General features: G+C 46.2%; 1 protein-coding gene across 3 annotated transcripts in view; it reads left to right on the top strand.

The window, feature by feature from the left end:
- The window catches only part of SLC22A23 (solute carrier family 22 member 23), a 177,256-nt gene that overhangs the window by 128,391 nt on the left and 22,636 nt on the right, over nt 1-26,229 (top strand). For all 3 annotated transcript variants that reach the window (XM_053602391.1, XM_053602392.1, XM_053602393.1), the window contains exon 5: nt 21,332-21,459. In XM_053602391.1, the coding sequence (XP_053458366.1) occupies nt 21,332-21,459 (128 nt within the window). The remainder of the gene's footprint in view (nt 1-21,331; nt 21,460-26,229) is intronic.

Genomic DNA, 26,229 nt, shown 5'->3' on the forward strand with positions numbered 1-26,229 from the left:
TCAAGACTTTTAGGACCCTGTATATAAAACTTTTAAGTTTTGACTTGCTAACTTTAGGAAAAAAACAGCTAGATACAAAGGGTTTGACCTGGGTGACTGGCCTTTTTAAACTCCCCAGAGAATTAATGTTCAGCTAAGGTTGAAAACTACAGCTCTTTGGAGAAAGATGTTTATATTTTAAAAAATGATTATTTGACCTTTCTTTCCTCTCTATCCACGCCCTCACTTTGCCCACAATGTGACATCCTACGGGGTGGGCTGCACATGCTGCCCTGCATTGCTGTGACTGGTCGATAACAGAAACCAGATTTCTGGCCCACACAGTCAGTTGCGCTCTTGCTTTAAGGGTTCACTAGAGCCGAGCTTCCTTCTCGAAGGCTCCAGGGAAGGCAGAAAGCATCTGTGTTTTAGCTCCATAGTATTGACCCCATCCAGCCTATGAGCAGATCGGCCCACAGAGAGACCACAGCAGTGAGCATTTTCCTCAAGAGCCGGGTTCTTGCTTACTGTGTCCTGAGAACCCCAGCAGCAGCTGGGAGCTGCCAACAGCAGATGGGAGAAAGGCCACCTGCTGGGAAGGCCACCCTGCAGCCACAGCTGCCAGTGCTGAGCTCCTCTGCCTCGTGCTCTAGACTACACCCAAGTCACCATCCACATCCCTCCCCCAGCTCAGGACAACCTTCTCCCCCGACAGGGTCTTGAGAGCCAGAGAATGACATGATCTCCCAGAGCAGGAAGGAGTTGGCAGCTCTTTGCCTTTTATCTCTGAAGGAAGCCCGTCTGTCACCTCCCTTGTGTCACGTGTCTCTGGGCTTCACTTGTTTCAGAATTCAAAGGCACTGATTGATCTAACAAATGCTGGCTCTGTGCTTTCCTCTGTACCCAGCACAGATGGCAAGCACTTTACAAATAGTAAATGGTTCAGCCCTTAGATCGCATCAGAGGACAGAGCTGCAGTCCCCTGCTGGCATGGGTCAGAGCCTGGACCTGAAACCATCCATTCTCACCAAACTCCTGCCCCAATCTCTTAGCTTCCTCCCCAGCCCTGTCCACCACCTCTGCCCCTGGCCCCCACTATTCTCTCTCCAAGCTGGGAGACAGGGCTGGAGTCCTGATGGGTAGGGAGACAGCCTCTCTGAGACTCACACTCCTGGACAGCAAACAGGACTGTTTACCTGACCACATGCTCTGCTCCCACCTGTCCCAGGTAGAAGGACACTTGATAGGGAAGAAGTGGCAGACACAGGCTTCCCAGAGTAGTTCTGGCTCTACAGGGCTGACTCTCACAGAAAAAAGTAAGAGTTTTCATTTAAGAGTTTTGTTTTTTTTTTTTTTTAAGTTAAATTTTAGAAATATATTGAGGTTTAATGACAGGCAAGCTTACATGTTCATTATCTAAATACATCATAAAACCAGGGCGGCGCCTGTGGCTCAAGGAGTAGGGCGCCGGTCCCAAATGCCAAAGGTGGCGGGTTCAAATCCAGCCCCGGCCAAAAAAAAATACATCATAAAACCTTAAGAAAAATTCTTTGAAATACACAAATTTTAAAACAAAATTGTATAGCACTTGAAAAGGTACCCGGGGGACTTAAAGGAAGAGTAAGTGCGTGTATGCAACGTGTGTGGTCCCACAGCACTGCCCCAGGTGCTTACAGCTCTGGGCTTCAGTCTGGGTAGAGCCAGCCCAGCGACTGGCTATGTCACCTCCCTCACAGCCTGCTTCACACTTCTCTGAGCCCTCCATTTTCTCATCTTTGTAAAAAGTGGGTCAGGATAATTCCTATCTCAGGAGTCGTTCTGAAGACTGAAATAATGCAGGCAAAGGATATCACCAGGTGGGGATAGGGGCAGGGAGTTGGACCAGGGGACATGGGCACAGGGACTGGAACTCTGCTACTTAATAGCTGTGTGACTGGGGGCAAGTTGCTTAACCTCTCTGAGTCATATGGTCAATAGTGGGATTAAAAGGAGTCAGTGAATATTATGAGAAGCACTTAGAATAGGGCCTGGCATTTAACACGTTATGTATATTAACTGCTATGATAATCATAATTATTTTCATACTTACATTATTTGTGATACTTAGCACAGGTCTGGTCTATAATAAGTGCTCATAAATATTAAATAGTAGCTACTACTATTATCATTATTACATCACCCCTTTAACATATACAGGAGTCTGAGTGTCATGGGGGCAGGTTAAAAAAAATGGTGGTGAGAAACATATTACACTTTTGCCTACCAGCCTTGGAAGGCTCCACTAGAATTATTGGCTTTAAAAGCTAATAATTGCCTACCCTTTTTTGTCCTCTCCCTAATTTCCACACTTCCTCCTATCTGGTGCTCTGTTGTTCAACAGGATGACGTGGCCTGCTGGGGCAAGGGGCCGAGCTGCAGCACCAGCCAGCATGACCGGCTGTTGGTGGCAAAACATTGAAAATCGCTCACTTTCCTTTAATGAGCAAGTATTTATTGAATGCACCCAGGATGCCCAGCAGCGTACTTGGGGCTCAGAGCACCGTACTCTAAAGAGCAGACATGGAAGCATGTGTGTTAACAAGGACTAGAAAACAAACTTCATGAAGCAAAATTCTCAGGGGGCAAATTCTTGGGTTAGAGGCAATAAAGGGGTGTGTGTCACACTTTATGGGGGCAAGACATGATTGCAACAGGGACTTTACCTAACAATTGCAATCAGTGTAACCTGGCTTATTGTACCCTCAATGAATCCCCAACAATAAAAAAAAAAAAAAAATGGGGAGATTGACCTGAAGGGATCTTGTGACCAAAGTGGTGGACTAAACAGACAGGCACCCCTCCAATCCACAGAAATGCTGGATAAAATACAACATTCTTTTTATTTATTTTGTTTGTTTGTTTTTGGCTGGGGCTGGGTTTGAACCCGGCCACCTCTGGCATATGGGGCCAGTGCCCTACTCTGTTGAGCCACAGGCACCACAATGCTGAGCTCCAGCACAAGAAAGGGATGCTCCCCAGGACCAGATCAAGGGAGAATTCCAGCAGGAGCAGACACCAAGCTAACTCACAGGGCACCCAAACCCAGAAAGAAGCCCAGGGAGCTTGAGTTTGAACACCTCCCCTGGGGGGCTGGAGCTGAGCTCTCAAGTCTCTTATGCAATTAGAACTGAGCTCCTTGAATCAAGCCAGCTGTCATAACTAACTGTGACAACAGAACTATAAAATCTTTGCCTGCTAGAGGAACTCAGCTCAATACTGGCTGATTGCCTTGGACCATGGCAGGAAAAGATTCACCCTGGAGAAATTAGAGCCCGGAAGTAGGCACCACACATGGTTGTACATTCCAAATTCCAACCTCTGCTGAGGCTGAAATATGTAAGAACCAGTGAAACTTACTGGACTCCTCAGGGTCAAAAATAGAACTCCCCATGGAGGCATTCAGGACTTAGGCAGAAGAAAATTCTTGTTCAAAATGAGCTCGCAAGCAAAAATCACAGATCCATGGGAAAACATTATAAGGACCAAAAAGTATCCATCGGGGAATCTGTGTCTCAGGAACTATAGAAAATAGAGCAATCTGTGAAAGAGTGAATGGAGCTGATTGACTTTCCCCCACCCCAAGCCAGTGCTATTCTACATGCCGAGTGTTCTAGACATTGCACATGTGCGTGAGCAAGCCCCTGCTTGCTTGAAAAATGCATTAAGGGGCAGGTGGGGGCAGGAGGGAGCTCAGAGACAGCAAGGCCATAAATAAGCAAGTATTACGCTTTCATGGAATCAGCACCTCAAAGAAGGGGACAGAGAGGCCTCTCTGAGGAGGTGACACTCGGCCTGAGAACTAACACAAACTTTGGGGCAGAGAAGTGTTCCAGGAAGGTGAGGACAGCCAAGGAAAGCTGGCCTCCACTCTGCTCTTTCTGGAAGAGGAAGGAGAAGGCCGCTGTGGCTGGAGCATGGTGGACAGAGGTGGAGGAAGCTGACTCAGTAAACTGGGGGTTGGGGAGTCAGTTTCTGTGGTTTTAAGAACAGGAATAATATGCTCCATATGTGCTCTGAGAGGATCTGTCTGTTGTGTGGAGAAGGGACAGAGTCTGGATGAGGGTTGGGGCAGAGGCAGTCAGCACTTGGGGGGAGGGCAGGGTGTCACCTACAGAATCTGGTTTGAAAGATGCTTTGCAAGCAATTCCGGTGAGACTTAATGCTGATTCCATGTGGCATGTAAAGGTGACACAGGAAATGATGACTGGGATGGGGTCCATCTCCTGAGATGGAGAGACCAGGGCATTATGAGACATGCAGGTCCAGGAGGGGTAGAGCCTCAAGTCCTGTCCTGCCATCAGAGCGTGGAGGGCAGCAGAGCAGGTGACCTGCTGAGGGAGAGCCTCAAGAAGAGCCTAAAGACTCAATTGAAGCCACAGCCTGTTTTAAGATTGAGTTTTATTATTATCCACGTATAGCAAGGTCAATAGACCAGGAGATGATTGCCATTGTAAACATTGCTCATTACCCATGGTTACCACACAGGGCCATGTGGCGAAGACCCCAGGGTCAGTCAGGAGGCAGAGGGAGGGAGAGACTTGGGAAGGAGGCTTTACTGTGGTTTCTGCAGAGGCAGGGAATGCGGGCTTGGTTGGCCCGTTTGGATGGTTTCAGCAGGCTCTGGGATGCAGGGACCTTCCCTAGTTGTCCAATACCTGGCCCTGGTCCTAGGGTGACTGGGGTAGGTGGCTAGTGTCTCAGAGTGTGAAAGCCCGATGAAAGAAGTGTCTGGGGTGTGGAGTCTGGACAAGGGAGTCTGCATGAGACACCTGCACTTGCAGGCAGATCTCCTACCATCTCTAGGAACTAGCTAACCCAGGATGGGGCAGTCTCCAGGATCAGCAGGGCCTCAGATGTCAAAACATCAGGAAATATGGAAAACAAAAAAGCCTAATATGCAATTTTTCTGCAGCTACAGGGTTATAGAATGTTCTAGAATGAATGCTCCCAAGGTCACCAGCCAGGAAGAGGTGGCTGTGGCAGGGTGTGGTGTGCCCAGAGCCTGGACAGGGGGTTGGCTGGGTGTGTAATGAGTACAGGTGTGCTGGTGATGGCAAGATGTGACACATAAATGACGTGTGCCCCAGCAAGGGGAGCCAAGACAGGAGATCAGTGTCATCACATGAGCTGCCTGGGGATGCTCAGAACACGTGCCATCCAGGCTCACGTGGGACCCACTGTCCTTTTCCTATGGGCTTTAGGTCTGCTCCAAGGTGCTTTGCAGGGTCAGACGTGGGCTCTTGGTTGTGACACAGAGCAGAGAGAGGGTTTGTGAGTCTACTTTCACCTGAATGCAAGCCTTGTCAAAGGTGGTGGATAATTCACTGATAGACGCAGATGCCTGCTGCTGGGATCTGCCCTGTCTTAGTACCTCAGGGTACCAGGACCAAATAAATGTGTGCTAGGTCACTTTTCTTGAGCATTCATTATTACCTAGGAAAGGACAGCAGACCTACAATAATGCTAATCTAGAAGGAAGTCATACTGACCGATCCCTTTTCCAGAAGAAATGTGGAATTCTTCCAAGGTCACAACAAACAAACAAGGCAGGGGTGAGGCTTAAAGATCCAAACTTCAAGAGGAAGGAGGCCTCTAGGAGAAATTGCGCACTGATGTGCCAGAATGGAAGAGGGAGCAGGGTGGAAGGGCCACTGCTTTCAAATTGCACAAATTAGGGGATGCTGCCTTTTTAGGATGGCTGTAGCCTGCACTGGGGTGTGTGGCTTGATGACATTATCTCCCTTCCAGCTGTCATGGGAGGCACAGCCTGGTCAGTGTATGGTCCTTGTGATGTTGGAGTATCTTGGGAGATGAGAGGGTGGAAGGTCAGGGAGGTAAGATGTGGGACAGGGTGACATCGGTATTCCTGGATGGACTCACTGTTAAACAATGACTCAGAGTCAAGGAGGGGGAAGGAAGGCAAGGAAGGGGAACATTACATTCGGACATTGTGTGATTCCTTTGTCGCCGATTCATGCGCTGTGATGTTTGCTGGTTTAAGTGTGTCTTAACATTTTAAGGGTGTGCCTCCTGAATCAGAGTGTTGCAGGTGGCACCCTGCCATGTGGTTTTAAGAAGCCCTCTGGGGTGGGCAGCGCCTGTGGCTCAGTGAGTAGGGCACCAGCCTCATATACCAAGGGTGGCAGTTTCAAACCCAGCCCTGGCCAAACTGCAACAAAAAAAAAAAATTGCTGGGCATTGTGGCAGGTGCCTGTGGTCCCAGTTACTCAGGAGGCTGAGGTAAGAGAATCGCCTAAGCCCAAAGAGCTGGAGGTTGCTGTGAGCTGTGACGTCACAGCACTCTACTGAGGGCAACAAAGTGAGACTCCGTCTCTAAAAAAAAAGAAAGAAGCCCTCCAGGCCTGCTGATGAGCCCTGATATTCGAGAAACAGTCACATACCAGGCTACCCACAAAGGAAGAAAAGACCAGACTTCCTGCATACAGAATACAGGACACATCTACTTTCAGGAACAAAGGTGTTAAAAGGGCACGGAAGGAGGACCACTGGCTCAGCTGTGTAGAGCACACACTTCTTATAAAAAGAAAAGGTTCTGCAGTGAAATGAAACAGACACTGTCCTAGAAGGGTCAGTGAGATCTGATTGCCAGTCGAGTTCTACAGAGCAGACAGATATTGACAGCAGAAGTCATAGAAAGATGTGCCTAGAGGTGATGAAAAAAGTTTAAAGAATGGGTCTGTGCATTTTGTCTGCACTGTGGGGACCCACACATACGCAGGTACATTTTGGAGTCTTCAGTCACGTAAGACCCCCAAGGGCCTCTTCCTCACAAAGTGCTTTCTGCTCCCAAATGCATCCCTCCATCCCCACGAGGGAGCACGTGGGTGCAGTTCTCTTGTACTCTTTCCACAGACTTTAATCCAGTACATACCTATCAGTGAAAGAGTCTCATCTTGGACTCAGCTTACATGTGTGTTTTTTGTGAACCAATTAGAGAAAGAACAGTAGACAGGTTCGAGATGGGTGAAGATGGTGAATTATCAACTACACTTTGTTCAATTGGAATTTTGTTGTGACGAGAGAAAAGAGCTGTTGGCCATCAGCGTGATCACCGAAAGCATCAGGGAAAACAATAAGAAGATAATAAGCCATATGGGAAATAATGAGGAAATTAGAGAAAGATGAAGCTGCACTGTGTAACAGTGAAGAATAAGTAATAGTACCAATTCCCCAAATGAAGAGATAAGGCTGGAGGCACAGGAAATGAGAGTGCCCTGCTGTAAAGGACAGGCTGGCTGGGCAGGAACACAGTTCAGAGTTTGGTTGTGGAGGAACCTTTAGGAAAAAGTGTACATGCTCAAAGGGGATTTTTTTTTTAATTTGGATAGAAAGCCATTATAAAACATTTAAATGTCAGATTTGATAAATATATAGCTTTTTCTTAATTACCAACAATTCTAATATGGAACTGGTCCTAATTCTGGGCTCTGTTGAATAACATTAGAAATATTTTAGCCAGCATAATGCTGATTTTAACATTTCTTGCAAGTTTATTTCTTAGCCCTGCTAACACTTTATATAACTTAGATCCTCAAATCCCTCCAAAGACCCTCTAAAGTAGCTACTAGGACAGCCTCAGTACAGACGAAGAAACTGAGGCACAGAGAGATTCAATGATGTGTTAAGATCTTATACCTGGTAAGAGGGGTCAGGGTCTAAATTCCAGCAGGTGCAAGTGAACTCCTGAGGCAGAATGGAGTCCACCGGCTGCTCAGCCAGTCCTAGGAACCAGGCTGCAGCGTTCCTGGCCCCAGGAGGGACGCAGAACTCCAAGCAGCGGAGAGTCCCCTTGGCTGCTGCCAGCAGCATGTGCTTGGCACAGCTATGCTTCTCTCCAGGAAGAATTCTTTATGCCCTGTTTTTTATTTAGTATATTGTTTCAGTTACAAAAACATTTCTTTTCTAATTTTTTTTTTTTATTGTTCGGGATTCATTGAAGGTACAAAGCACCAGGTTACACTGATTGCATTTGTTAGGTAAAGTCCCTCTTATAATTGTGTCCTGCCCCCAAAAGGTGTGTCATACACTGTGATCCCACCCCCACCTCTCCCTCCTTCCCTCTTCTCTGCTTTTCCCTTCCCCTCCCTCCCTCCCTCCCTCCTTCCTTTTCTCTGCTCTTCCCTTCCTCTAGCCCCTCCCTCCTCCCCTCTCTCTTGCTCTCCCCTTCCCACACCCCCCACCATCTACTAGGTCATTAATTGTCCTCATATCAGAATGGAGTACATAGGATCCTTGCTTCTCCATTCTTATGATGCTTTACTAAGAATAATGTGTTCCATTTCCATCCAAGTTAATACAAGGGATGTAAAGCCTCCACCTTTTTTAATGGCTGAATAGTATTCCATGGTATCCATATACCACAGCTTGTTAATCCATTCCTGGGTTGGTGGACATTTAGGCTGTTTTCACATTTTGGCGATTATAAATTGAGCTGCAATAAACAGTCTAGTACAAGTGTCCTTATGGTAAAAGGATTTTTTTCCTTCTAGGTACCCAGTAATGGGATTGCAGGATCAAATGGGAGGTCTAGCTTGAGTGCTTTGAGGGTTCTCTATACTTCCTTCCAGAAAGGTTGTATTGGTTTGCAGTCCTACCAGCAGTGTAAAAGTGCTCCTTTCTTTCCACATCCACGCCATACAAAAACATTTCTAAAATCATTGTGATATCAGTACCTACTCTAAAAGGGAATCAGTAAAAACGTGTTAAATGTATGAATTAATTTTGCTTCTTATCATTGTTGGAATAATTTTGAAAGACCCTTTGAAATTTTTTACGGACACACAGTCCAGTAGGGACTACATATTAGCCTTTTTTTCTTGCCAAAACATACTTAAGGGACATAGCATCTTCCTCCATCAAAACCAGTTTTATTTCTAAAGGGGTTCAAAGTACCACATTATACAAAGAGACTCAATTACAGATAAAATAGGAGATATGAGACTCCCTGCATGTGAGGAGGTAAAGTCGTTTCAGTTATACCAGCAGTTGGCATCACATAGGAAAATATTTTCCTCAAGGCAGAGTGAAAGAGATAAGTCATAAAACAAATATAGTCTCTGGAAGCTTGAATAAATAGGCAATAGTTATTTTTGCAGGTTAGCAAACAGTTAATTTGCAGTAGTGTATAGGGAACTTAAAGGAAAAAAAATTGAGCCAAATTCTATTTGCCTACAACTACCTAGATTAGGAGAAGTTTAGGTGATACTCTGACAAAAGACAAGTGCAGGAATACCAATGGCAGCCTGTATTTCAGTTGTAAAAACTGAACAATTAAAAGTAAGGTGAAAATAGTCTCCAAGTCATTGTTTTGTGATTTGCTGAAGGCATGGAATTTTAGGGAGCCCTCGGGCAAGAGCTTGCCCCAGTTTCAACTTCTGAGTATGCAGAGATTGTGTAAAATAATCAGAACCTCTGCATTAGCACAACCACTTCCCAGAAGAAGTGGAAGGAGGCCCGTGAAGGTAGCAAAGTGTGGTCCTTGAACACCCTCACTATACCTGAACATGTTGCTGTGTTGCTGTTACCACCCAGTGCCAGCCATTGCCCTTACTCTGCCCATGCTGAGAATGTGCCCCAAGGGTCCATCTCATTGCTCAGCTCCCACCCCAGCCAGCTTGAGCATCACTGCAGCCTTGAAACCAGGCAGAGCATAGCCAGCTCTGTGTGTATGTACATGTGCATGTGAGTACATGGACGTGCATGTGATTAGTGGTTGCTGTACTGCTGGCAGCTGGAAGTAAGTAAGGGGACAGGCCCCTGCTGATAGGCAACTAACTGCTAGATGTTGCTATGTTGGCAGCTGACGAATGTCCATGTGTATGGATAGAGTGAGGCCAGCAGGGACCCAGCCACCCATCAGGTCGGGCTTAGGGACTTTGGCAAAGCACATGGCCAATACAGAAAGAATGGCAGTCCTGGACAGGATATCAGGACAGCCTCTCTTGACCATTGGGATTGATTAACAAGTCGTGATTCATCTTCACTGGAGTTGGGAGAGGTGTGTGTGGTGACAGCAAGAAGCTATCTTCCAGAGCCAGGCATGAGGTCAGGGCAGGCCCAGAAAGGAAGCCACCCTGACTGTGAGTGGAGGCTGTGGCCATGGCCCCATTTGTCATCCAGGGTCAGAGCCGGCCAGAGGGTGGCTGGCTTCCTAGGAGGGGCTGCTTGAACTGCAGCCAGAAGCAGAAGCAACAGAGACCCTTTGTTCCCCTGCCCACTTAGCTCTTCACATTGTTTTGCAACATCACACTTTTTTTTTAATCATTTGTGCAAATGCCAAATTAATCCCCCCAACAGCATTTTAATTTAAATGTCCTGCGTGCCTTGTATTTTCTGCAGCCTGGTAATTGCTTACATGGATAAATAAGTGCAAGGAGCAAGAGGCGGAAAGTGGAGAAAGTTATCCCAGCTACATTCAAGGTTACAGATTGTGGGTGAAGCTATATGTTAGCTGAATTCTAAGTATTCACTTACTTGTAATAGGAGAAAGATTTTAAATGTATCCCAATTGTTAGAGATTCAGAGTTGGTAGTTATGAAAAGGCTAGTTCCAAAGACGTTTAGGTACTGACTTCAGTCTGCCTGGCAAAAACCTCCAGCAGCAGCATATATACGTTCAATGCTTGACCTTCTCAGAAGGAGGCCACAGTGACCATTAGCCCTGAGTACACTCAGGGAATGTTGGAACCAGGCAAACCCTTGGCGCCATTCCACACCCCTGTCTATGGAGTGGGGAAACTGAGACTCAGAGAAATAAGGTGACTTGCCCACATTTCCAAACCCGATATACCAACTCAGGATTCCTTCCATAATTTTTCTGAAATTTTCAGAATTAGAGATCCTAGGCATACACAACTCTGAAAAACAATGGAGACACAAAGTTCCGAGATTATATGGCAGATAGATTAGTAGGATGGACACTTAAATTATGAAAGAACTTTTCTACCAAGAGATTTGTTTTCAAGGAGTCCATTTGCCTTAGGAAAATCTTAGGGTTTCACTATCTTCCTAAATTTAATAAAAATCATAAACGTGTATCTTTCGAAAAGAGCAAATTCACCCATTTGCCATATCCTGAATCAAAATATCTCACCTTATTTGTTTTAAACCAAATAGCACTGAAGTTAAAAAACAATACCCAGGCCAGATACAGTGGCTCATGCCTGTAATCCTAGCACTCTGGGAGGCCGAGGTGGGCAGATTGCTTGAGCTCCCAAGTTTAAGACCAGCCTGAGCAAAAGCAACACCCTGTCTCTACTAAAAATAGTAAAACTGAGGCAAGAGGATCTCTTGAGCCCAAGAGTTAGAGGTTGCTGTGAGCTATGATGCCATGGGGCAACAGCTTGAGACTCTGTCTCAAAAAATAAATAATAATAATAATATCGAAGTGGAAGCTTATGTATAGGATCCAAGCCTATATTTTTTGCAAAAGCTTTGAACCAGAAACTGAAGGTATGCCCCCAATTGGTCTTTACTTAAGGTTTGTTTTGTTTTGAGAATCTCTAAAGACATCCATAATACTGTGATACTTGGAAATACCACAGAACATCAGCATCTAGAGTCACCTCTTTCTGACGTACAGTCTACAGACCCTTCACATCACACCCCATCTCCGTAAAGGGAGCCCTTTGTGATTCTCCGCCCACCTCCAATCCTGGTTTTACATCCCTCCCTCTGTGCTAGAGAGGCTATTTGACAGAAGTTCCTCCCTTGTCAGGCATTTATTAATCTACATATCCCCCACCCTTCCCCCTGCCACAACTAGGCAGTGAGCTCCTTGGGGCCCAGACACCATGCACGGTTCCTCTCCACCCCAGTCCTCTCCTGGCAGGTGGAGGGTGCTCAATACTCACTTACCCCACAAGTGATGTCATGTACCGCCACAGCTGGGAAGGTGTGCCTGTCCACACAGGTGTTGCCCTAAAACTAAGTACTTCGAAAAACAATATAGGAATGACTTGAGGGTAAAAGTAATTTAATAAGCATTAGTGGTTAGTCTTATTTCCTTCCTGTATTTTCTGTATGAGTAAATGTGCTAGTACAGTATGTGAAAGAGGATAGATGTGCTTCTCACACAGAGAACTGCCAAACTGGCATTTTACCAGAGCGAGTGTTAAATGAATTGGCAAGAAGGCAGCCTGCGTAGTATACTTGTCTATGTCAGGTTCTCCAGTTGGATAGAAGAATAATTTCTCTTTAAATACCAAGGTGAACTGATCAACCTCATATTATTAAATTTAATGAAAGTATCACAGTATCGAGATTTAGTGACTGATTCCCCTGAGTGATTATACAGGATGCAGGGACTAGGATGTAAAACCGGTCCATGAAGGTAATCACACGGGCTTGAGATTTAGTCAGATCACCACTGCAGGAAACAGGACAGAGGTGGGAATGTGCATCAGAAGCAATGCACTACTATTAAATCACAAATGCTATTAAAGCATAAATTATCTGAAAAGCATGTGACACACGGATGCTCCCTATGGGAACTACATGCTCACACTCAGCTTTGAGGGTCAAATGTGGTGGTGTGAATTAAGGAAACACAGAGAAATTTTTATGCCTTGATACAGCAACACATCATTTATGTTGTGATACCATTGGAGAAAGAGTTGCACATAAATAAATTTCCTATGTAACTATTTAAGAGCCAATGTTTTATTGCAGCTAATTTTGGTGGGACTCTTTCTAGAATGGATGTTGCCAGCAATTTTAAGCAATACTGTAAATATGGGATGACATAGAGAAAATTCCACTGGTCTGGGGGTCTACAGACCCAGGTGCTGGGCCTGCCCCCGCCATTCATGCAGCCCTAGCAGGGCATTGGGCCAGTTCATCTGCAGAACAACGAGGGGCTGGGCCCAGCGCAAACCTGAGGGCCCCTCTGACTGCAGTTCCGTTTGGTAGCTCTGCCTTTCCCTGGTGAGTGGTCGAGGGGCTGTCACTGTGGCAGCAGGTACTTCTGTGCTACAGCATGGTGTTCAGAAGGCTCCTGGTGTATAGAGCTCCCTGCAACCCCGTAGGAGGGTGGAACACCTGAGCTTCCCCATTCACTGACTCCCATGCGTGGCTGGCTAGCAGACATAGTCCCACCTGCCACCAGGTTCCCACTCTGTTGCCTGGAGTTTTCTTGCCTAGAATTTAGTTAGCTGAGTGAAGATCCTAAGTGCTCTTCTGGGAAGCAAGTCTGTGTTTTCAGTGAACGGACTGTGTAACCTCCAGTTATTCCACCAGAGACCCTTTCATTTAACTTCCAGTTCTTGGCTCTTCTTAGGTAAGTTGAAGCCACAGGGTCAGGGACCCATCAGTCCACATTGGTTTTAGGGTTAGGGTTTGTATTGCAAGTGCATGCTGGAAACTGATGGGGTTCAGATTGGCCTAGGGTTCAGTGGAACTGTGTCCTCAGCTCACAAGTTAACATGCTTTTCTCCAAGACCTCAGGACATGAGCCGCTGTGCACAATACCTGGTGGACCACCAGGTGGGCGGATGAGGACCAATCTAGAAGGAAGAGAATTTTTGAGAGCAAAACTGGCATTTTTCACTGAAATGTGGGGGCAGGGTGTCATAGCAGAGGAAGCACCTGGAGATGTCTGGGTGTGGGAGCAGCGGGAATGCGATTTGGAAGGGCACACGGTTAGCCCTGGGAAGGGGATATGGGAGGAGGATGGGAAGCAGTGAGGGCAGTGCAGGGCCCCTGGATGGGGCGAGGAGTCCAAGAGGGCTTTCATTTTCTTTCTAATAGTTTGGGGTTTTTTTAATTGCAGCAAAATACACATAAAATTTACCACTGTAACCAATTTGAAGTGTGCAGTTCAGGTGGCATTAGGTACATTCATATTGTTGTACAGCCATCATCACCATTCATCTCTGGAATTTTTTCATCTTCCCAAACTGAAACTCTGTCCCCATTAAACACCAACTCTCCATTCTATCCTTCCCTCCACTCCCAACAACTCCCCTCTACTTCTAACAACCCCCCTCTGCTTTCTGTCTCTGTGGATTTGATTCCTCTAGGTTCCTATATGGGAATCATACACTATTTGTCCTTTTGTGACTTGCTTGTTTCACTGTCTTCTAGGCTTACCCACATTGTAGCACGTGTCAGAATTTTCTTCCTTTTTAAGGAAGGAATCATATTCCTCTGTGTGGATAGACCACATTTTGTTTCTCTACTCACTGGTCAATGGTATATATAATACTTTAAGTAGAGAACTGATTTATCTGTGATTTGCTTAATTAAGCATTAATTCCATGGCCAAGCTCTTTGACCTTGCTTTCTTCGCTGTATGATCGTACCTCCCACTGCTGCTGGGATGGTGGCGGTGGCACATGTCAGCCGTTCAAGGTGCCTGCAGCACAGCCCCACACCAGCCCACTCTCATGTCCACAGGCAGCTCTATCACTTATCCAAAATACCAAATTGTGTTAACCACCAGCAGGGCCCTCAGCCACCCTGTCACCCAATACACGAACATTCTGCAGAGAGGTGTCTGTGGGACTCCATGAGGAGTGATGAGCAAAGGCTAACGGCACTCACATCCCTGTCAGGTTCTACCTCCATCGAATTCAGGCCTATTCAGGTATTATTGCCAAATTCAATGAAAAGGCTTTGGGGGTTCTGAAATTGTGAATAAGGGATTGTGGACCTTCTAACCATCATCCTGAGCATGTGTCTGAAAAGGGCTCAGCCCACTGCATCATTCACCTCTGGGCAAGAGGTCCACTGGACATGTCATCAGGAAGAAAGAGCCTTCTGCCCATGGTCCCCAGAGGAACTCTGCTGAGATAAGATGGGTCGAAGCATTGAGTCGAGCTGAGGCCTAGGGCCCAGTGAGGGTGGCTGCCCAGATGTGCTGCTCAGAGTGTGAGTTTTGTGCCCAGTGTCAACTTGTTGGTAAACAAGTCCCCTGCATGCAGGCATGGTGTTTCTGCCTGGTGTCCACTCGGCGTGCTCACAGGCCATCAGCAAACATCAGTTGTGAGATCCTCCAAATTAGCAGTGTTCCACACAAACTAAAGGATGACTCCTCAGGCCTCTCCTTTGCTGTGTCAGCACCACTAAAGGGTCTTGGAAATGTGCTTGTTGGGACGGCAGCTATCTTCCCCTCTCTACCTCCAGCAAACACCACCCAGAAGCACCTCTGTTTGTACCTTCCTGGTTGGTCCTAGGTGACCTCAGCTTGATCATTCTGCTCAGGGAGTGTCCTTGTCCTGAAAAGCTCTTTAGAAGCAAAGAGAAAAATACCCTCCACTCTGCATCCAGCAGAGCTCTTTGTGCTTGCTCCCTGCGTGGGCTTCAGGGCTTGAGCAGAGCTAGAGGAGACTTGAGTTTTGCCTGCATCCTTCCTGCAGAAGCCCTGGGGGGTCAGTGAACTAGCCAGTTCAGAGCTATCACTCGTCAGGCATGAAGGTCGAATTCCTTTAGGTCTTCCCAGCCTGGTAACCTCTCATGTCAGACTTTCTGGGTTCAGATCCCAGCTCTGCCATCAAATAGCCGCATTGGAACTTCATTTGCCAGTTTTCTTGTCTGGAAGATGGGAATAACAATCAAACCACCACACAGTAAAGAATTAAATACTTTCAGCTTTTGAAACCTCTTGTTCCACTCCTGTGGCTCCAGGCAAGCCATCTGCTCTGTGAACTGACTTCCTTTTCCTGTACCCCAGACTCCCTGGGTGTGTCCCTCTCTCCTTACCTCATAAATATGTTGTGCTGATAACTACAAAGATCTGGGGGGAGAAACACAGAAAGCTCTGGCTGCAGCCAACTGCAAAGCTTTCTGCAAGGGAAGCCAGCGGGCCTTTTATACCTGGTCACCTTCTATACCTACAGAAGCCATCCCTAAGGTCATTTTGTGACCATCCACTTGTGTACTGGCAGGCGTGGCCTCCAGCTGCCTTCTGTGCTTTCTGATATTTTGTTAAAAATGATTGATTTCTCTGAGGATCAACTCCGTTCTTCCCAGGTCCTGGCCCACTGGCTGGCTTTTTAATTTGTGTGGCGTTATTACATTGTGTACTTGTCAGGAGATACTTCATTAACTTCCCATAATGTGGCCATACTGCACATTATCCAAACTCAAACAACCCTCTCCGGGCTCACTCATAGGCCAACAGTGCAACACTTTCTTTATAACTTTGCAGCAAATTTAAGTTCATGGAGAAGATCATAAAGCTTAAGTATTCCCTACACATGCCTTTTGGGCTGTGGCATTCTGGAACGCCTGAGACAGCATCGCTAGAATAGTACCGGCCAAACTTCAGTCACTGGAGTGCAATGTGGGCATTTGGGTTTGCTGCTCTGCTGTGTCCACCGGGGTTAAGGGTTTGGGCTCTGTGGTTAGAATGGGTTCCAATCCCAGCTCTACCATTTAATAGCTGCATAATGGTTAACCACCTCCTCGAACTCCTTTTGCCCAATTTTAATAACACTACTGCCACATAATGAGCTTGAAGGTTTAAACGCATGGGACACTGGTCAAACAGTGCCTGTTGATCGTAAACTCAAAGGTGGTTTGCACTGCTACCTGTCATCAGAGGTTGTAGGGCTTATGGGAATGTACTCAGGACCCTGTGCCCAGATCTCCTAGAGAGCATTGATTCTGCCATTTCAGTTCACTCCCATCCATAGCTGCTGCTCCTTAAATGCTGTAATACTCAGGATCCCCACTGTCTGGGCCCTGCCTCTGTCTCCCTCCTCATCTCATTTGCAGCTTCCTGGCTTATCTGCTTGCAGCTCCCTGAACACAACACACTGCCCTAAGACTCACTTCTGGGTCCTGTCTCCCCACATACCCCCAAACCTGCCAGGCCTGACCCTCAGCTGTTCATGTTCCAAGACAGCCCAGGTAGATGACTACCTTCCAGAACGTCCTCTGACCAGACCCATATCACCTGCCCAGGATTTCCCCCTACTGTGCAGGATTCCATCCAGGTAGCACCTAAGTCTAGCGGGTAAGGTGTACACTTTATTTATACTTTCAGAGGTCTCCCTGTGTAAGACATGAGGTCAGGAATGTATCCATTTGAGATGGACTTGGAATGATAATGCTTAATACATCTTAGAAAAAAATCCTTTGGTGACCCAATAAAAGCTGGATCTCCAAAAGAGGCCTAAACCTACTTCTTAAAGAGTCACCCCATTCCTTCATGAATACTGCTGTCCTTGAAACCATGTATGCAAGCTTTGCAGTCCTCAGAGATTCTCTAGAAAGGCTCTTTCTTGACCATCTTCACTTCTCATAAAGATGTTTATTTGTTCATACTGTTGCCTATGTTCTCAGCCCTGGGCACTGCTGCTGAGATCTTGGTCCCAGGCATTGGAAGGTAAAGCTGCGGCTCCCCCCAGCCAGCCCCAACTTTCGTTCTCTGGTCCTTGTTTTCCAATCATGGTCTTGATTCTCAAATTCCATTTCCTGCCATGGAGTTAGTTCTGTAAACATTTTATATAAATGATTTAAAATTTTTTAGACAGGACACAAATTTCCATGTATTGTACATAATATTTTAACACTTTGGAGACCACTGACCAGATCACTTATGCTTTCATGTTATATTTATATTTTTTCCATCAATAAGGAAAAATTCCAGTAGAAATCATAAAATGTTTGGAATCAAATCACAGATGTAGCTAAAATAACATGAAATGGTGAAGTTTTAAGTATTAGAAAATGAATGTTAATGATCTATATGTTAGCCTCAAGAAATTAGAAAAAGACACTAAATCCAAATACATCACAAAGACAAAAATAATGTAGATGAGAATTTAAACTATAGGGGGTTGGCACACAACACAAAATAAAGCAAAGATCTGATAAGAAATATGACAAAATGTTAATATCTATGTAATATATGTTGAATTATATCTGAGTGTTTCTGCTTGCTTGAATTGTGTTATTCAAATTTAATTTTTCATGACTAGAGACCAGTAAACAAACATTTTTAATCAGTGCTTACAATTTGATACATATAAGGTCAGACAATTAAATTCAAGGACTCATCCTAGAAAAAGTGCTATAATACCTCACTGCTGAATATCAGTGTGGTCACCTTCAAAGTGCCCTCCTTGGCCATCTTGTGACCATTGTGGTATTAAGCAATGAAGTATATAGCACTTTTTCTAAGATGAGTTGGGGAACTTAATTGTCTGACCTCATATATTGTGGCTTCCCAGTTGGGGTTCCCATTTAAAATGACTTGACACCTTCCATCCATAGCCATGCAGCCCTCCTGCACCTCACAGAGCTGCTCCAGGAGGAAAGCTTTCAACTCTCCCAGAAATTCCTCAAGTCTCCCAGCGTGAGTTGACATTCAGATCAGGCCATCTGAAGTATACCACCAAGTTCAGTGGGGACATGCCCAGCTCTTTCTGTAAAATGCAGTATAGGAAATGAAAACTAAAGCCCAAGTGCCCATCGATCTATGAATGGATTAATATATTGTGATATATGTACACCATGGAATATTATGCAGCCTTAAAGAAAGATGGAGACTTTACCTCTTTCATGTTTACATGGATGGAGCTGGAACATATTCTACTTGAGTAAAGTATCTCAAGAATGGAAGAAAAAGTATCCAATGTACTCAGCCCTACTATGAAACTAATTTATGGCTTTCATATGAAAGCTATAACCCAGTTATAACCTAAGAATATGGGGAAGGGGGAGAGAGGAAGGAGGGGGGAGGACAGCGGAGGGAGGGTGATTGGTGGGATTACACCTACAGTGCATCTTACAAGGGTACATGTGAAACTTAGTACATGTAGAATGTAAATGTCTTAACACAATAACTAAGAAAATGCCAGGAAGGCTATGTTAACCAGTGTGATGAAAATGTGTCAAATGGTCTATAAAACCAGTGTATGGTGCCCCATGATCGCATTAATGTACACAGCTATGATTTAATTAAAAAAATAAAAATAAATAAAAAGCAAACAGGTAAAAACAAATAACAAAATTTAAAAAATTTATAAAAAAAACTTGAGTTTTGTTCCAGTAGGTAAGGAAAAAGCAATAGTTATTAGTTATCATTAGTGATGTGACTTTGAAATAAAGATTTACCACTTCTCTCAGTCTGTTTCTGCTGCTATAACAAAATACTTTAGACTGGGTAATTTATAAACATAGAAATGTTTTGCTCACAGTTTTGGAGGCTGGGAAGTCCAAGGTACCAGCAGATTCAGTGTCTAGTGAGTGCCCGTTCTTACAGGGGGCACCTTCTATGTCCTCACATGTCAGAAGGCACAGGGACGCCCCCTTCAACTTCTTTTATAAGGGTACTAATCCCATCCTGATGATTTAATCACCTCCTCAAGGCCACACCTCTTGATACTGTCACATTGGGTATTAGGTTACAACATATGAAAGTGGGGAAGGACAACATTTAGACCATAGCACCGCTAAAACTTTTTCCATCTTCTCGATTTATTTAGTTAAAAGACTCATGAGCTTGCAAGGCAGGTGCTCAGTGGTTAACAATAACTTCTTTCCAGGGTGGATCATGATTTTCTTGCTACTATGTAACCAAAATAAGATCTAGATGTAACTGGAACAGGTAGGGCTGCAAGAGGCTAGGACTGTCACCTGGACTTCCATTTCCACTTTGTGTCTCTCCCAGTAAAGGGTCTGCTGCCTGTCTTGTGATACAGCACATGGCCACGTCTACTCTTGTCACTGTTGGGCTGTAAGGCAGAGTTAAGAAGTTAGAACAGACACCATTTTCCCCCAAAGTCTAAAATATTGACTACTTGGACGTAACTCCTGCTCCAAACAGTGGCAAATACTGTCATAAATGTAAATTTACAAAATTAATTGAAAATAAAACATGAGGTTTATTTTTCTATTGGGGCTCCTCATGAGATTTTATCTTTAAAAAAAAAAAAGAAAAACAGATACCCAATTGCTGATATAACTTGAAAACCACTGTGTTGTAGCATCATCTCAGGGAAACATGACATGCAGTTAGCAGCAAAATGGAAATAATTCTGGTTCACCACCCGTAGCACAGTGGTTACGGCACCAGCCACATACACCAAGGCTGGCGGGTTTGAACCCTCCTGGGCCTGCTAAAACAACAATGACAACTGCAACAAAAAACAGCTGGCATTATGGCGGGCACTTGTAGTCCCAGCTGCTTGGGAGGCTGAGGCAAGAGAATCGCTTAACAAGAGTTGGAGGTTGCTGTGAGCTGTGATGCCACAGCACTCTACCAAGGGCAACATAGTGAGACTCTGTCTCAAAAAAAAAAAAATTGAAATAATTCTGAAGGGAAGCCCTGTGAGAGTGAACCTGCACACCGTCAGAAACTGAAAATGACTGCCAGTTTAATCATCACTTAAAATAATTCTATTGCTAATTTCTTAGTAACAGAATACAACAAAAACAGCAGCCTTCAATGAATTGTTTTTACACGCTTTAGAAACCCACGGTCATTTTGAAATGTGTACGTTGATTTCTTAACACCGTTAATAGAATGTTGCTCATATCTGACACTTTAAAAAAAATATTTTTATTTTGTAATTGACAAGTAATAATTGCACATCCTCCTGGGGTACATTGTGATGTTTTGATACACAATGCATAGTGAGCAGATCTGGGTAATTAGCATATCTGACACCTCAAATGTTTATCATTTCTTTGTATTGGGAACATTTAATACTCTCCTCTTAGCTAATTGAACCTAGACCAGAGGTCCTCAAACTTTTTAAACAGGGGGCCAGTTCACTGTCCCTCAGACCGTTGGAGGGCCGGACTATAGTTTAAAAAAAAACTATGAACGAATTCCTATGCACACTGCACATATCTTAATTTGAAGTAAAAAAACAAAATGGGAACAAATACAATCACACCGACTCATGTGGCCCGCGGGCCCTGCTATATACTATATTATCATTCACTAACATCATCCTCCAGTGCTATAGAACACTAGAAATTCTTCTTCCTATCAGACTGTAGTTTTGTATCCTTTAACCAATCTCTCCCTATCTCCCCTTCTACCTTCCCAACCTCAAGTGGGATCTACCTTTTACTTCTAGGAGATCAACTTATTTTAAGCTTCTACATACAAGTAAGAATGTGCAGTGTTTGACTTTCTGTTAAACATACGTAAAGCCTCAATTTTTATACTTTCTAAAAGAAAACTGGAGACATTTCGGTGTGCACAGTCTTACGCCCCCGATTGGCCCAATGCGTGTCCTCAGCCCTTGCCAGCCCCTGGTGAGAGACCCACCTGCAAAGGTCCCTATGCCCTTTGGAATCGGGAGACATTCACCAATTCCCTTTTGCCTTTGAAGGATATTCCCTGAGTCCCTGCGGTGGCTGATGGCAACCCAGCAGTTTGAGTCTGCGAAGAGGCTGATCCTACACTTCACACAGAAGAACTGCATGAGCCCTGAGAGTGACATCAAGGGTGTGATGCCGGGTGAGTGCTCCGAGGGCTGGCGGGTCCCTTGGCAGGTTTAGTTGCAGCAAGCCACTGTCTTCGCCCATTACTCTATTCTCTGTGACCACGCAGTCTGCACAAGGGCAGCACAACAGCCAGAATCTAGGAGTGGGAGTGAAGTGAGATTCTCTCCACTTTCTAGGTGTGGAATATTTTCATGATCAAGTCCAGCTTACTGTGCCCCACATGGCCTGTCCAAATCCAGAAGCGAGGCATGAGCCTAATGCACTGTCGGGCCCACAGCCCTGCCCGCCCGCCTGCCCAGTTTACTGCCAGAGCCCTGGCTTGCAGTGTGCGTGCCCTGCATGACCTCTCTTTTCCCAAGAGTGACCTGCCGAGAGCTGCTATTGTCTATTTCTGGCCATGATCTCTTAGTTGGGCAACAGAAGACAGGAAAAGTGATGTATTTTTGTCTGGCGGCTCAGATCTGTGGAATCCTGCGTGGCAGGAGCATTACCATCACTGCCTGGCAGGGCTTTCAGGCTGGGACCCACAAGCATCACCAGGAGGTTGTTGAAATCCAGATTCTGGGCCCCTCCAGGGCATACCAGAGATTCTAGCTTAGTAGATTTGGAATCAACTCTGGGAACTGGCATGTTTAATAAACACTAGAGAGATCCTGGTGCAAGCTGTGCACAGATCTCTTTTTGAAAATCACTAGTAGACCTATCCCAAGCTCTGATCCACTGCCCTAACCTGGAGAACTGAGAGAGAAAATATTGTGATAAATTCCCTGGGAAAATCATCCCCAGGCCCTTGTCCAGGAGAGAGCATGCTCACTTTCCCCCATGATCACAAAGTCTAGTGATAACAATTCATTCCCTCAACCAAGAAGTGTTTGCTGAATGTGTGCCGTGTGCCAGGGACTGCTCTGGAGCAGAGGAGAGGGCAGGGGAAGCCTTGCTTCCACAGAGCTTGCAGGCAGCACATGCAGGTTCCACATGCAGTATGTCAGAAGGAATGAAACTGTGGGGCTGAAGGATGGAGAGTGGTGGGCAGTGGCCGCAGTTAGAGTGGCCGGGGGAGCCTGGCTCTGAGGGTACAGGTGAGCAGGGGCCTGAGCAGTTGGGGTAAAGTACCCTGCAGGTCTCCATTCGCAGCCAGAAAGTTTGAGTCAGGAAGGCCCATAGTTCTTAGGCTCTCATTAGAACCCCAATTCAGGAAACCAGAGGACTCATGTAGGTAGAAATTCCTCCGCCACCACTGTGGTTCAGTCTGGCTATCATCCCTGCCTTGACCCGTGCCCGTGACCCGAGAGTCAGGACGGCAGGGCACAGTCTACCACAGGAAACCTCAGGCTTTGGCTTCACTGGGACGAAGGGCCTGGGCCAGGTCTGGTGCACCTGGACAGCACAGAGTGCTGGTGCTTGCAAGGGCGTGTCCAGGGCCCTTTCTACGCAGGGACAGTGAGAACAAAGAGGACGGCACTCACATTGTGCTTACATGTCAGGCACTAAATGATCTGCCAGCATTAGCCCATGTTTAATATTTACTCCTAAGTGCTTTACATCTGTCAATATACTTCTTCACCACGGTCTATTAGAGAAGTACCATAGTCTATTCCAATTATAGACGAAGAAACTGAGGTGCTGAGAGACTAAGCAGCTTGCCTTGCCAGAGGCCACACAGCTACTAAGTGGTTGAGCTGGGACTTGAACCCACAAAATCCAGCAGAAGTGGCTTCAATGTGCTGCTCTGGGAGACGAGAAAGAACTTAGAGGTAGATAGGAATCTCCTGCACAGGGAGGAGTATCAAACCAAGATGTCTCCTTTGGGCCTCGTTTGGTTGTTTGGGGCCATCCATATAGCATCTCCAAACCTCCCCAGACCCCATTCATTAGCAGGCTAACGCTCTTAAGTCTTATAGTAGGATTTGTTTGTGGAATTTCCCTAATTAAGTCATCACGCTCTGCTTCCTTCACATTAAAATATTGTCTGAGAAAATGTTGTTTTCTCAATCCTAATTATACTGATTCATTTCCCTCCTATTTTTGGAAAGTGGTATTAAATCTTTTTTAAATTTATTTCTTTGCTTATGAGTTTAGTTGGTTTATATTTCCATTCCAATGTCCTAGGCAGGATCTGGGAGAGAGGTCATTGGTACATGTGACTTAGCAGAGTGGGAAGAGGCATCACCCCCCCCCCCCCCAGGAGCTGTACAGGACGCTCTTCATATCCGCCTCTGGCTCCCTGCCACCTCCCAGCTGTCAGAGGCATTGATGGCAGCATCACAGCAAAACTGCCACTCGCTTTGTGGGTGGACACTGTCTGTTTCGCCTGGCTATGTTGTCACTTCCAGCTTCCTTGGCCCAGACCGGCTTCCCTGCTTGGGCTCTTCTCCCAAGGCCACACTGGGTCCCCTAATCACAGCCTGACTTGAGCTGCATGGCCTCCCACTGTGCTCGCTCACTGGCCTGCCGACGGGTCTCACCGCCTTGCTCTGTCCTCCCTGTGGTCCGTTCTCTTTCTGCAGTCAGATCAGATGTGATCTGGTCACATCACCACCTGTTTAAAAATCCTTCCGTGTCTTCCCGGGGCCTGGCAGATAGACCCCCAGCTGACCTCAGAGGCTGTGTCTGATCTTTGCTTACTCTCCAGACACCTTGGCCATCATTTGGCTCGCAGGACACACCATCCTCTTCCTCCGCAGAGCCCTGTCCTCTCAGCTCCCACACACCTTGGCTGGCTCCACACAGACCAGGTCAGCCCTCCCTCCGATCATACGCTGTTACAGCTGCTGCACTTCCCCTCAGCTCCCCCATCCTGGCTGTAATGGGTGAGTGCAACACTCCTTATTAGTGCCCGTCACCCCTGCAGAGCCGCAAGGCTGGGCATGGCACAGCCTCTATCTATACAGCCATCTGCTGCTATGCTCCAGAAAGACCTGCCACAACGACAAATCTCCATAACTGTTTATGGACTAAATGGACACAGGGCTCCTGTAGGCAGGTTAGGGTTGCTGTTTGCAACCATTGCCTCTGGGTGGATGAGTGTCTCAGGCCCGGCTGTAGGTATGTGGGCGGGAGGGGAGTAGAGTGTTACCCTGTCGAGGCATCTTCACCTTGGATCTGTACTAGAGGACAACCTGATGTTTTCAAATTTTCTGTTTCCTTTCCTTTTTTAAAGCTATCCTTGTTTATCTTTGGGCATGTCTCATGTCCTTTGCAGCATGTACAGCTAAATTACTTTAAGTATTTGGATGTGTTCCCTCAGTGTCATTCTCACAATGGCAGTCTTGCAACCTTAGCGTCACATGACATGCCCAAGTTCTGACAGCTCTCCTGCCTGTGTCATAAGTCCCAAGATTTTAAACATTTATAGCAAGAATGAAGTCTTGCTGGTTCCAAACATGGCTATGTAGACGACAGCCCACTGTAAAAAGAAACCCCTGAATGAGAACTTCACTCAACTCCTTGCTTTCGGCAATACAGTTGAGTATGCCCCATTATCCAAAATCCTTGGGACCAGAAGTGTTTAAGATTGCAGGTTTGGGAGACTTGTGAATACGTACAATATACTTGTCAGATTTGCATCCTTAACCTGAAATCTAAAATACTCCAAAATCCAAAATTTTTGAGTACTGACTTGATGCTCAGAGGAAATGTTCGTTAGGGCATTTTGATTTCAGATTTTGGGGTCTAGGATGCTCAATCAATAGTAAGAGAAGTTATCAGACAGTGACTCTGCCGGGCCTACAAGGAAGCACTTTACATGCATTTACTCCACATCAGAGCCTTAGGAAGAAGAGCACTCTTCTCCCCACTCTAAGGGGGAAGGGAAGCCCAGGGAGAACAACTATTGGGGAACAGTAATGCCTAGGTCCCCTCCATGGGAAAGGAGCTCTCAGTGTCAAGCCAGCCCCAGGACAGGGAGAGCAAACTCTTTGGCTCCTGGCGGGTGAGCCACTGTGGGAGAAGGTGTCCTCTGTCCTCAGCCAGCCTGCGGCGGCACTGCCAGGACTCAAGATGAGTGTGCGTGATTCCAGGGCCCCCACCTCACACTTAGCCCTCAGCAGTAATGCAGCTTGGGTGTTGCACTCACCTGCCTAACTCTGTCTTGTCAATCTGTTCAGAACCTTGGTTTTCATCTTTTTAACTGATGTTCTTCCAACTTCGCACCGAACACACTAGCACTGTCCACAAGCACAACAAAGCGGGTTTTTCTCACAGCGACTGAAGCAAACTCAGATTCTCCTCTGTGTGTGTCTTCTCTGCGCCTCCCGAGCCTGGTCTTGGGTGATCTGCCTTCCACCACCACCGTCCTCAGGAGGCCTGGTGTGCCTGTCGTACCAGATCTCCGCTGGATGCGGAGATGCCGTACCTGCCCGCCAGTGGGCCTGCAGGACCAGCTTTCCCAATCCTGGCTGGTGGCAAGAAGCGGGGGGGTGAGGGGGGGACTGGAGGGACATGTGCTCCCTGAGTGTGCCCTGAGCGTTGACCAAAGCCTGGCCCTGTCCTTTCGAGCAGCTGGGCACAGAGTGGCGCACAGCCTTCCTGAGAAGCCCAACAGGAAGTGCAGAGCCTGGTTCCCCCCAGGCTTAGCAGGCCCCTGGGGACCCCAGCCCTCGGCCTGACCACACAGGGATCTATAGAAATGCAAAGGAGCAGGGCCCCAGGGTGGAGTTGGGCACACCTGGCTTGTCAACATTAAGTAAGCTCCATTTTTTTCTGGTTTGAAAGTTTTCTAAGGACTCTAAATCAGGAGGGCTGAAGCATCTGGGAAGGCATCTGGGAGAGGGATGTGTTCAGT

Source organism: Nycticebus coucang, chromosome 9 (assembly GCF_027406575.1).
Source record: "Nycticebus coucang isolate mNycCou1 chromosome 9, mNycCou1.pri, whole genome shotgun sequence".
NCBI lineage: Eukaryota > Metazoa > Chordata > Mammalia > Primates > Lorisidae > Nycticebus > Nycticebus coucang.